This window comes from Numida meleagris, chromosome 1 (assembly GCF_002078875.1).
Source record: "Numida meleagris isolate 19003 breed g44 Domestic line chromosome 1, NumMel1.0, whole genome shotgun sequence".
Lineage (NCBI taxonomy): Eukaryota > Metazoa > Chordata > Aves > Galliformes > Numididae > Numida > Numida meleagris.
Genome location: NC_034409.1, coordinates 56,372,516 through 56,385,463, shown reverse-complemented (window position 1 = coordinate 56,385,463; position 12,948 = coordinate 56,372,516). Strand labels below are relative to the sequence as shown.

At 36.7% G+C, this 12,948-nt stretch overlaps 1 protein-coding gene across 1 annotated transcript in view; it reads left to right on the top strand.

Annotated features, from left to right (window-relative positions):
- MYBPC1 (myosin binding protein C, slow type) overlaps nt 1,686–12,948 on the top strand; it is a 46,736-nt gene continuing 35,473 nt past the window's right edge. The window contains exons 1-7 of the mRNA XM_021395444.1: nt 1,686–1,712; nt 3,440–3,707; nt 5,021–5,169; nt 5,325–5,442; nt 6,701–6,752; nt 8,390–8,446; nt 12,013–12,179. Of these exons, the coding sequence (XP_021251119.1) occupies nt 1,686–1,712; nt 3,440–3,707; nt 5,021–5,169; nt 5,325–5,442; nt 6,701–6,752; nt 8,390–8,446; nt 12,013–12,179 (838 nt within the window). The remainder of the gene's footprint in view (nt 1,713–3,439; nt 3,708–5,020; nt 5,170–5,324; nt 5,443–6,700; nt 6,753–8,389; nt 8,447–12,012; nt 12,180–12,948) is intronic.

The following is a 12,948-nucleotide window of genomic DNA, read 5'->3' as shown; positions in this document are numbered from 1 at the left end:
CTTAACTGTTACCATCGAAAAAATAAGGAAGGCATTTTTAAGTTTTGTCCTGAGAGCAAATTCCAAAATTACAAATAAAATAGATGCCTTATGATTTTGAAATACATTTATCCATAGCATTGTCTGTCACCTCTCTTTAGGCTATAAGCCTTACAAACTGCCTACGAGACAGGTAGTTTTAATTTACCACTTCAAGATGGCAGATAAAATGCCTTTGGTTGTTGGCAGAAGAAGGAAAGCAACAGTACAGCGATCATTCATGGTTGTTGTGATGTTGGCAAGACTTCAACATAGTTTGCTTAATTTGTCTTTTTAAACTGATGAATGAAACAGATTTTGAGCTTTAAACTGTATTGTTATGTGTCTAATGAAAAACTTCTTTCTTTAAAAAATAATTAAAACTTCTAACTAAAAATGGTTTTAGTCATCTTCACTGTGTTAAATTTTCTCAATTTATTAAAAAAAAAGGCATCAATAACCATGGGCTGCATGCTATCTGAAAAATCAGTAGCAGTGCATTGATTAACAGTGGTGGAGATTCTCACTGATAAAAGCTAAAAATAGAAATAAAGTTTTAAATCACAAAACTCTATCTTTTAATTTCAACTATTAATAATAATTTTGTTCAGCTTAAATAATTTGTCCAATTCAACAATTCAAAATACTATCCCCTCAGATAAATATTGAATAACATAAAAATATCTGTTATTTAGAACCACCCCTAAGGAAGAGTAAAGTATCAGCTTCAAAAAACCCTTCTAAGTACAAACTGCTACAAAGGAAATCTCAAGTGGAAACTGAACTAAATTTAGGCTTTCCAGAGAAATGGGGGAAAGATTTTTGACTTTTTTTCTCAGCTGTTCACTTCCTTTTTCTGGTATTCAAATAGTTCCTCATGGGTACAGTCCTAGTTATTTATTCTAATCTTCTTGCATGAAGAATCATTGTTCTTAAAATCCTCATGACCTGAGGTCAGTTAAATTGTGATCTCTGAGCTGGTGTCATCTAAATTGCTCTTCCCTTTCAGATGGGATGTCTAAGCCAGCGGAAAGAAAGGATTCAGGTGAGACCTCCTGAACAACACGTTAGAACAGTCCAAATTTTATATGATACAGTGATTGTAATGAGTTATTTCTTAAAGATAGTACTTATTTCTAATTCCACTATTTACACAGTATCAAACATTATCTTTTCAAATGCTTTTTAAAATCAGGAACTTAAGTAGTTTTCTAGCAGCTAAACTGAGAGAGAGAGAAGACTCTGACGTACCAGACAGGACACATACTGGACGCATACATACATACCTATCTATCTGCATGTATTTCCATACAGATAGATATGCAACTATTCCCTTCCTCCTCAGCTTACAGGGTGACAGTGGCTTACCTGAATCTCATACACAGGCCCCAGGAGACTGTAGGAGAATGACTTCTTCTCACAGCGCAAAGGATGGTGGGGAGAACTTAGCAAAGTCATAACCTCTTTCTTCCTACTCTGCCAGGTAACGCATACTGCGCCCACTCTTGTGGTTTCAGGATTTGCAGCCTCTGGAACAAAATGAGCAGCAAGTACTTCAACCATGGTTACTGAACTGGTGTAACAGCCTATGCCAGGCCTGTGAGCCAATGTCAAACCTATGTTCTGTTCTGGTTGTTTAATAAACAGGAAAAAGCTAATATCCAGAGATGATGATAATATTTCTGCGCTATATGGTACCAAATTAATGAGTTTTTGTATACCTCTTTCATTCATTAATATCCATTTTCCATTTCACCCTGTGGTGTCTCGGGTTCATTACTGCACCTGACCAGTTCCTATTTCAAGCACTGTCAGATCCTTCTGTTCATACCTGTAACTCTCACTTGTTCTTGTGTTACGTGTTTCCATATACTAGTATACCATACCAGCATAATTTAAATAGTTTCTATAGAGAGTATATATAGATATGTATCTATATATTTCTCTGTGCATGTGTGTCTGTGTATGTTTTCATATATGTGTATATACATGTGTGTATATACATGTATGTTTTATACAAGCAGAAATATACAGAAGTACTAGGCATACCAGCCATAAATCGTTGAAAGAGATAAAGACATAGATGTTATAGCAGAGCTATCCAGCATTTCTATGTCTCTCTGAAATTTCTTACAGAGTCTAGGACAATAAAAACAGTTTAGCTATGTTTTCCTATGGTTCTCATGAGTTGTGTTTCATTTGTCACCAATGGCAATTTTCATGAGACAAAAAGGTTCCCGTAGCAGTTACCTGTATGCAGCAGGCAATTTTGTCTTCTGGCAAATGAGTTTCTATGGAAAATACTGAACAGGGAAAATAACTTTAAATTCCAAGAACAGAATTGAGTAGGTGAGAAATGTTGCTTAATTATTTCATCATTTGTACTAGTTATTAAACAAAAAACAAAAGAACGTTGGATAAATAATAAACATCTACCGTTGATTCAGAAACAACTAGAAGTCCAATGGGAACAAGGAACACAGCTCTGGTTTGAAAGTTACATCCTGCTTTGTTTGATGTAGTCGTATGTATACACATTTGCTCTGCTGTTCCATGCTATCAGATTAGCACTGGCTTTACTCAGTCTATCCTATGCACTAACCAGAACTCCTCAAAAAAGGAAAGAAATGTGACATTTGGACTCCACAAGTTCTTTCTCAGAACATGAGACTTACTTTGCCTTTTGGGACGGAGGGATTCTCTTTTGGTATGGACAGATTGTCACTATCATGCTTTCCCTGTCTTTATCTGTTAGGAATCAGCTTTGAGAGCAGTTTTGCACATATTTACCAAAGATGTAACTGCACAGCATGAAGCCTTGGACATTCAGATATCAGAAACACCAGAAACACACAGCTGTGCTAGCATGGTTTTCTGCCTTGGAAAAATTGCTCACCTGCCTCTTCTCTCACTATACGTGTTCTTTGTTCTTTTTCAATTCAAAAATCTGTTTCCAGAAGAGAACATGCTCTGCCTGAACATGTGACAGAATCATTTGCATCTGACAAACAATTTTTCTCTAATGATTGATTCCCAAACTCTCTATCATAGAGAACAAAGCTGAGAAGTAAGCTTCATCACTGGTATATTTTGTGAGCAAAAAGGAAAAACTAGCTTGCACGATCAGCTGAGTTTGAGATTTGCAGAGACCCACAGAAACTATCATCATCTGTATTTTGCATGTGCTTATAGCTGTTTGTGTTTTCAGAACTTCCACCTCCGTTTTCCATTCTGAAAAACAAAGAGCTGACCTTTGTCTGTTGCCTCTGTAAAGCACTCATGGTTGAATGCTGGTGCCATTCAATTTGCTCATTACTTGCCTTGGCTGATCAGGTTGCCCTGTCTTCCTCTCTGAGAGTTTCATTTTCTGTTACCACAGAGGTAGCATTCATTCTTTCAGGAGTTGTACACAATGTCATAGCCAAGCAGTGGATGTCAGTGTGAACAAATACTTACATATCTTTCAGGATATCCGAAGAGAGAGGTAATAGGGTTAGAGAGTTTAGTGAGCTCAGGTAAGTGTATTTTGGAGGGAGAAAAACATGGACAAATAATTGATATTTCCCTCTTTCTCTGTGTCCCAGTATGGTCTATTGGAGAAGGCGCTCCAGAAGAGACAGAAAAACGTGATGACTCCCAAAGATCCACTTTATTCATTGAAAAACCTCAGAGTGGTACAGTGAGTGTTGGTAAGTGCTTTGAAACAAAATCAAAAGCCAATTCCAGAGAGAGAAACAGAGATTGAAAAGATGTATGTGTGGTTCAGGTAGCACTCAGCTTCTGCCCTCAGCTACAAATACTTCCACTGATTTTCATTGGATGTGAACTCCTCTCTTTGAAGGCAAAACATAATGTACAAAAAGAGGCAAAAAAAATTCTTAAATTCAAAACAAAATCAAAATGCTATAGCTTACTCAGCACAATGGCCAAGAGGTACAGTTTCTGAGAGCTGATAATTATAATGCTGTTAGCCATAATGTTATTGATATGTCAGGAAGATCTACACGATGGCCTTCAGAGCAGCTTAGAGATTCCCAAGTCAACATTTATACTCTGCAGCTGCAGATAAAGCAATTAGACTAACAGGAGCAGATCTGCAAGGAGGCTGGCAGGAAGCAATCATCACCTCTACAGTAATCATTCTGGGGGGATTCACTCTGGACTGTTTCTAGTCCTTGGTCTAAATATCTTCTAGCAATTGGAGCACAGGAGGTAAACTCTCAGAGCACATCTTTGGTTTTAATTTAACCCTGGAGGAATCCAGTCCAAGCACTTCAAGAACTTTCTATGATGGAAGCCAGAGCGCAATAAATGAGGACAGTAGGGAGGTTTGCTTCCTAATTGCACTCCTATTCCATACTTACATACTAGCATCCCAATGCAAGAAGGGTAGCAGCGTTGCAGCTGTGGTGCCAAGTTCGGTATAGGCTACTTAGTATGTCTGCTTTGTATTGGGATAGGTGCCCATTGATAGGTGGGCAGATGTGCTTTTTATACACTGCTATTATTTTTCTGAGTTTCTGACAAGAAAAAAATATCATTTGGAAAATAAACATAAGGAATTAGCTGTATTCTTTTCTGAATGTTAGGATGGAAACTCCCCAAATAATGTTTACAGAAGACTCTTTTCCTTCTCTTTTCAGCTTCAAGAATTAGTGACAGTAATGCATGAAGAGCTCCAGGCATTATTTTAGAGGCTGCAGTTTGTTTATGTTACAATTGCCTGGCAGCCTAGGAACGTGTGTGCTTATTTAAAGCAAGGAAATTGAAGTATTGGAAACATTTTGCCTAATTGGTCAGGAGGCTTCCAGACCCAAAATAATTAATCTCTACAACACTCTGCAGTATTTTCATAGTCCACGTGACTCAGTCTGATTCTTACTATCATGGTGAAGCTACACATGGAAACTCGAAGGAGTCATAGTAAAAGAAATCTGTTCAAATGTGCCCAAGCAACCACAATTTCCTCAATAATTGTGTTTTTTTTCTCTCTTTTAACAAGGTGGGAATATTACATTTATAGCCAAAGTAGAAGCCAAAGATCTTCTCCGAAAGCCAAATGTTAAGTGGTTTAAAGGAAAATGGATGGACCTGGCCAGCAAAGCAGGGAAGCACTTGCAGCTGAAGGAGTCATTTGAGCGTCACACAAAGGTTTGTCTTTGGTTTTCCTTCTTACAGGGGCAAAGATCAGTTTGAGACAATAGGCAGAATTTCAAGTGAAGCAGATTCTAAACCTGGCTTCACCATACAGATTTCTCTGATGATCTCCAGTTACAACAAATTAAACAATTACATTTGATTTTTAGATCCACACATTTGAGATGCATATCATTCAAGCTAAGGAGAATTATGCAGGGAACTATCGCTGTGAGGTATCTTATAAGGACAAGTTTGACAGTTGCTCTTTTGACCTTGAAGTCACTGGTAAGATACCAACTGTATTTGTAAAGCTTTATAAAGTTTTTTTTTTTTACCTGAAATTCTGCATAATTTTGTTTAGAACCTTTAAATGAAGCAATGTTTAATCATAGCAAGGAAGAAATTTTTAGCATAGACTGCAGGGAATTAAGCATCTGTGATTTCTTGATTAAATAGACATTGGGATAGATAGTATGTGAAATATTTAGGTTTGATTCAAAAATTAGAAGAGCTGGCAGATAAGTCTATTGAATTCAGATCAGGCTCTGGCACACAAGAGAGAGGAGCAGGCCTCGGGCTATTCAGAGAAGGAGATTTCATCTGGCAGGATCTGAAGGGAGGGCGAGGTGGCTCAGGCATGGCTCTCCAGGGTTCACACCCTGCTCATGCACAGTGCAGTTGTACTTCAGAAAGCCACAGTTCTTCCACACAGCCCCAATGTGGAGAGCACTGGAGATTCACGCCTTCGCCTTTTTCTGTGTTATAATAGGTCTGAATCTGGTGAACATTAACTCGCAGTCTTACCTTTTCCTTCAAGAGCACAAGAGTGCACACATACCTGCACAATCAGCCTGAGAAAGATGAATGTCTTCAAAATTCCAGGGCCATCAGCCAGTGGACAAAATAGTTGTGCACTCATATAAAACACACCTAGCATATGGCCCAGGTCAGGTTGTTCGTTCCCCAGTCAGGGGAAGCAGGCCACCATTAGAGGACACAGTTAGTAGGCCCGTGTGCTCAGAGACCTGCTAGGCCAGTGTGATTCTGCCCATGCGCTCACTGTGGATCAGAACCTCTTAATCAGATTAAGACTGGAACAAATGAGTAATTCACACAAAGAGGATTCATCCTCAAACCAAAAGTCAGCATGAGTCTGTCACTGTAGAGAAGAGTGCCTTTTTCCTCTGATGCTTGCACATAGAGAAAGTGAAATGCAAGTGGAAGAGAAAGCATAGGCAATAAGACGAAAAAAGCCAGAACTGGTGTACAGGCAAGAGGGGGGATGTGAGAGAAACACCACTAGGACAGATCTCCTATGCAGAACTGCAAGATCTAGGCCAGAGAAATACATTGAGTAAACTTGGCTTAGTGTCAAGCACCTTTGCATTTACCAGAACATAATGCCAAAGAAGCACTAACTGTGATCACTTAGCAAGAAATTGAACAAATTTCACATGCCAAATTACATTAATTATGTCAACTACATCAATTTCAAATTATGTCAGATTATGTTTTTAACCTCTGTACTACTGCTGCTTCACAGAATCCTCTCAAGCTGCTCCATCCATTGACATCAGATCTGCTTTCAAAAGAAGGTAACTTCAAACAGTGATCCTGCAAAACCCCTCAGTAATGGATGTGGTAGCGTATGGAACTTGCCTCAATTTTGGCAGGCAGTTGTATCGAGTACCTTCAGAATGGTTTTGGAAATAAGGGTTAAACAACTGGACCTTAAGGTAGTGGGTAGAACTACTTAGTTACAACACACTGACAGAGTTCTCTAAAACTACTGTGTCATTGCTTTAAGTGAAGGTGCAATATTCAAAGACATTAACTGTCTGTTTCTTCAGAGACTTTAAAAATCATATTTTCATTCTCTATAATATTCCACCACATTTCCTGAAAATTGTTAGATATGACACAAAAGATTCCGGTCCCAGTCCTGCAGTGATCAGAAGCAGAGACAAAATTCACAGATTTTAACAAGACAGAAGCTGGCCTTGTTTTACCCTACAGTAAAGAAGTATCATATGGACATCTTTGTAGAAAAATTTCAAATAATATACACAACTATAAAAATATAAAATATACATAAATAGATATGAAACATACATAAAATATATTAAATTTTGCGGGGGCTGTAATGTAAAGCATTGTGTCTGCGGTCTTTCTTTGTTAGTTACCTTTGTTAGAAAACAGTAATTAATACCAGTATAAAGAAGTCACCTTTACATTTTATAGAAAAAAATTGTCTTAGAATGGCAGAAGTATTCAGACTGAAAATGTTGTATAAACAGAAAATGAATGCAGCTTATTAATTTACACATGGAAGCAAAGTTATTACTAAAAAGTAACAGCTTTTGTTTAGAGAGATTTTATTTAAAGAGTAAAGACAGAAGATATTACATTAAAGGTTCACACCTTTCTTCTATACACCTTTTAAAAACTGCAATAACTATTCTGCCACATTGGATGAGGATATCTCTGAATATTTTCTGTTTTTGTAAGGGATACTTTACACACAAAATCTAGGATAAAATACTGATACCATTTGACTCAATATTTGCAGGATTTTGACCATACTGTTTACAACCATTAAGGGCATTCTTTTGTTTATATGCATTTTAACAGTACAATTTTACTGCTTAAAGTCATGTTATAGAAATATACGCACTTTCATAACACAATGATTTCATCTGTAAAAATGTAAAATGTGCTGTTTTTAACTGATTTTTCCCTTCATTTAGAGAGAAACATTAAGTCTTAAGTATAATGCTTCGCAATCTGGTGTTTGGCAGAGACATACACTGTTAAAAGCACCAAACAGCAATGCAAATCTTTGTTTTACATTCATAGCAAAAGATCAGCACAAGCCCTTTGTTTTTATATGCATATGATACAGAAATGAAAAACAAAGCTCATTGTGTTGACTAGCTCACATTTATTTGTGTTACTGAAATCTAACACAAATCCTGGCAAATTTATGTATGCAGTTACAAAAATTTGCCATCAAAGTATAATGACAAGCAATACAAACCTTTGTGTTACTTTTCACAAGTGCCTATGGTAAGATAACTTGTGTGAAAAAGAATACAAGTTTGTGTTGATTTTATACCATTAGTTGTGTGTCTGGACAGTGTTGAGTATGAGAGACATGAAGAGAGTTTGCAATGTGTGTTGTTTAAGTCTTTCTGTATTAAACAAAGATTTGATCTTTTTCTATTAATAACAGCGGTGATGGACAAGACGATGCAGGAGAACTTGACTTTAGTGGTCTCCTGAAACGTAGGTGAGAACCAAGTGATGCAGTGAGCAGGTGTGGATTGCAAACCATTAGGTTCGCACACAGAAAGAGTCAGGTGTAGCATTAATAACTTCTTAAGACTTTTCTGACATTTCTTTTTTTTTCGATGTTTCTAACTATCATTCTCGTGCCATAATATGCAAATATTCATTTAATTGTACCTTTAAGTGTGCTGAAAAGAAAATTCAGACTTGAATCTACCCGGAAAAAAGTGAGCCACAACATAAAGAGACCAATAACATTTAATCTACTTGCTATTTCTGTTGTGTTTGCATGGAGTCTCAAGAGGGAGAATTTCCTACACAGGGATGAGCAGTTCAGAAAATTGGTTTGGGTGCAAGAGCAAAAAGATGCAAGAGTTACATTAAATTCTTCGCATACATCTTAATTTGGTGTTATTAGCACTGTGATGCGAAAAATTATGTATCATTTTCAAACTGTAGAGATTAATTCTTTGTAACTTTCTGTTTCAGTATATGCACACAAATATTCAGTGATGGATCATTCAGCAACTAACTTTTAAATGCTTTGACAGGGAAAAACATGGACATGTATCTCTCTTGTTCACCTTGAGAATCTGATGATACGATAGCTATGCTGTTAGCTATTTCAGACTTTAAACCCATCTTATTTCTTAATAGATTAAGACAATTCCTGGAGTGGAAAAAATGACCTTACACAACGTTCATCTACATTAATTAGTAAAATCCTAATTTTTAAAAATTTATCATTAAAAATATCTGCCATGAAAAACAATGACTCTGAAAGAGAAAAGAAAATATTCAATATCAATTACATTTTAAAGTTCACAATAGGCACATGGGAATGGGAAGGAGAGTATTTAGGGAACTGAAGGAAGAGTGAAGTGAAAACAGGAAGGCTGAAGGAAGAGAAAACATTACCTGAACCAATTCAAATCCACTAGGCCTTTGTTTTTTAAATCTTTTCATCCCTAATTAGGATCTTCAGTTTGATTTTTTTATCCTTCTAATACAACTTACCGTAACAGTTCCCATAACTGCCTGTGGTGTGTCTTATTAGCAATGCGAGTTGCATGCAAGAGGTCTTGGGGTTTTTGTGGAAAGAGAAGTGTGAAAAAGAATTGTTGTAACTTCATTAACAACTAACATGTTTTATAAGATAAATACTATGCAGCCATATAAACGTAGCATAAGAATCTTGTGGTTGATGGGCAAAGCAAACTTCTAATTTATAAACACCGCTACTTAATAGTGGTGAAACTGGTACATCACCTTCTTACTTCAAGCACTGAAATGCAGCCTCTTAGTTATGTGATTAATTAAATGGTAAGATTGCTACTTAGACCCTAGTGTGGGTATTATTATCCATTTCAATTATAAAAATACATGTTTTCATTTCAATCTTTGAAAAGAAAATTTTGCAGGTGCACTCCCTTTTGCGTGGTCATACTACCAAGAAGAGAGCTATAATTTTTCATTCGTGGTGCATAATACTTAAAAAATACCTGTTTTTATTAAAAAAAAAGAAGACTAGCTGCACAGAATCTATATATTGCCTTTGTGCTGGTCTTGCAGAAACATCGACCAGTTTTTATTCTAGTAGGCCACCCTGTGCTTGGTTATTCTTCATCAGTTCAATGCATCGGTAAGAGCATGAAATTCCAAATGGCACAAGATCTCAAAAACACACACACATTTAGGTCCTTTTTTTAAAAAGCACATCTTTCAGCAGAATGCACATTTTCAGGGAAAAGATCTGAAAGTACTTTTGTGGAGAGATCAATCCACTTAGAAAATATGCAGCACTGTTTGCCTGCTACCCACATCAGAAACTATTGTGGTCTCAGAACAAGGTTGGTTTGCTCTGTGTCAAAATTTGTTCTTCAGTTATGCAAGAGGAAAAAAAATAGTCTGGAATAAACTATTTCAAACTGCTTGAAAATCAAGATACTCCCATTGATTCTCATTCTCAACTGCTGACTGATTTAAAGGGGTACATTATCTCAATTCCCATGGAGTGTAGCTCCCCTTAGAACAGACAGGAGTTGCCAGTCCTGGGAGAGGAGAATGACACTCCAGCAGATGTGTCAGGATTTACATAGGTTTGCAAGCTGATCTCTTCTTGCTGTCATGCATAAGGAATCTCATCCAAGTTCCAGCATTCACAGTACATAGTCACTCTCCAGAAATCATGAGCACAGGAAAAAAAAAAAGTAAAAAAAACCAAAATATGGAATTACATACCATAAGTTTTCTAAGAATTATTCTAAGCTAACAATGTAAGTATTTCAAGCTTATTCAATAAGGGTTTTTTCCTTTATAAAATAACACTAGCATATTAGGAAAATTAATAAATCTCATGAATTAAACAGCAAAGTATTTTTCCATAATTACTCATTCAACCATGCAGGGATCCCCAGTGTTGTTTCTGTATTATAGTTTACCAAAATTCTGTGACTTGATAGTGCTCAACTCTAACAGTGTATCACTGCAAAGCTCAGTCTCTTTTTGTTTATTTGTTTCTCAAATATTTGTTTTCTTACTCTATTATCAAAAAACTAAAAAAAAAAAGATTTTCTTAGACTGATATGATCAAGTCAGACTGGTCCTGGTCTGAGCTGAATGATCTTGCAGATAAAAATATCTAGATTTCAGCTCCATTTCCTATATTGTTTGAGCAGTTCGACTTGAGCTAATCTGTCATTCTCAAAAACTGTCATTTTGTTTAGGGTGCTTCCATTTTTCCTTCATCTAATGGATGCCATTGTGAAAATAATTGAACATCTCTCTGTTGGTTGTCTTAGCCTAGAGTTGGAAATAGTAAATAGGATATTGTAAGATAACTGTGATGATATTCACACAGGCCTCTAAAACATTTCCCATTCTTAAGACTGAGATAAACATGGAAGCCATCAGACCCACTTGCAAGTCCAAGCTTGTTGAGAATCTCTAGTTCCTATCCATACTCCAAATTTAAGTGACTCTTAGAAGAATTGCTGAAACTATGAGCAGACACAGATTCCCTTGGATTTCACTATGTCCTCTCACATGTCACCACTTGCAACAGTTACAGGGCCTCCAAGTTGAAAAGCATTTTTGTATAACTATGAAATGTATAGATTAGATTTAGATCTTAGTAGTACCTTCATAAATTTTCCCTGATTCTAGTAAAGTTACAACAGTTAAAACCAATTTAAGCAGGTATGCTATTATAGTGCTACATTTTCAGTTTCTATACTATAATTAAGAAATATAACATTTCTCATAGCAGATTACATCAAAAAGACCAAACTAAAACTTATATCCAAACTCTGTCCTGAAGGAGTGTAAACAAAAGTGTGAATGTCATTTTCAACTATTCCACTTGTACTGAGTGGAACTGGAGCTTGAATTTACTCATTTACAGACGTTTGGAGAGCTTGATGTCAAAGTGAAATAAAAAATATTATGGTAGCCTTCAAATTTTGAGCGAGACATTTCTAACATCACCATGGATTCAATTCTGCCCTTTTTTCTGGTACGAAAAAGTCTCACTAACTCTTCTTCCAAATTTTATTTTGCCACTGTTAGGGAGATTAAACAGGAAGAAGAACAACCTGAGGTAGATGTGTGGGAGCTCCTGAAGAATGCCAAACCCAGTGAATACGAGAAGATTGCTTTTCAGTATGGTATCACTGACCTGAGAGGCATGTTAAAACGTCTGAAGCGCATGCGCAGGGAGGTGAAGAAGAGTGCAGGTATGGATAAGGCAGAATATTATTATGTTCAGTAGTCAAACATGACTATGCACCCGATAAGCCCAAACTTGCTGTATTACCCTTACCCTTACCCCTACATCTACCCCTACATGTATCGTGCAAGGAAAGGGCTGGAAGCTGATGTATGAATTGTTCAGCCTTAAGAAAGAGCTGTTCTCTACCCAGGTTCATCCCAGGGAGGTGTTGGAAAGTTGTAATGGAAAATGAGCATCCATCAGCACTTGGGACCAGTCTGGTCTCTCTCCCCAGTTCCAAGATGAGTAGAATGGAACTGCCAGTCATATCAGGATTTTTCAGTAGACATGGTTTTTCCTACAAAAAGGTCTTTATATGTTGTGCAAAATGTCTATATAATTACATGCTGACAGTAGGATATTTTTCACCTCATGCTACCTTAGCTATAAATTGAAATCTCTTAAACCGTAATAAGATACATTAAATAAAATATCCTGTTCAAATTTTGTAGTTCTACTACTGCTGTGTTGACACATTCAGTCTTCTGCAATTTGACATGTGCATGATATAAACCTTACCAGAAGTTGATACTTTAGCTGTTGGCAGTATTTTTGAGGCACCATTTATTTTTAAGCCACAGATTATCTGCTCCCCTGGGTTTAACATTTGTAGCTGGCAGTAGCTAAATGTTGATGCTAAAGTGTTTTGAAATGTTTGAGTTCTGGCCTTACCTTGCCCAGAACAACTTGGTTTACATTTGCCCATCTCAAATAATTGTTTTGAAAAGCTTCAC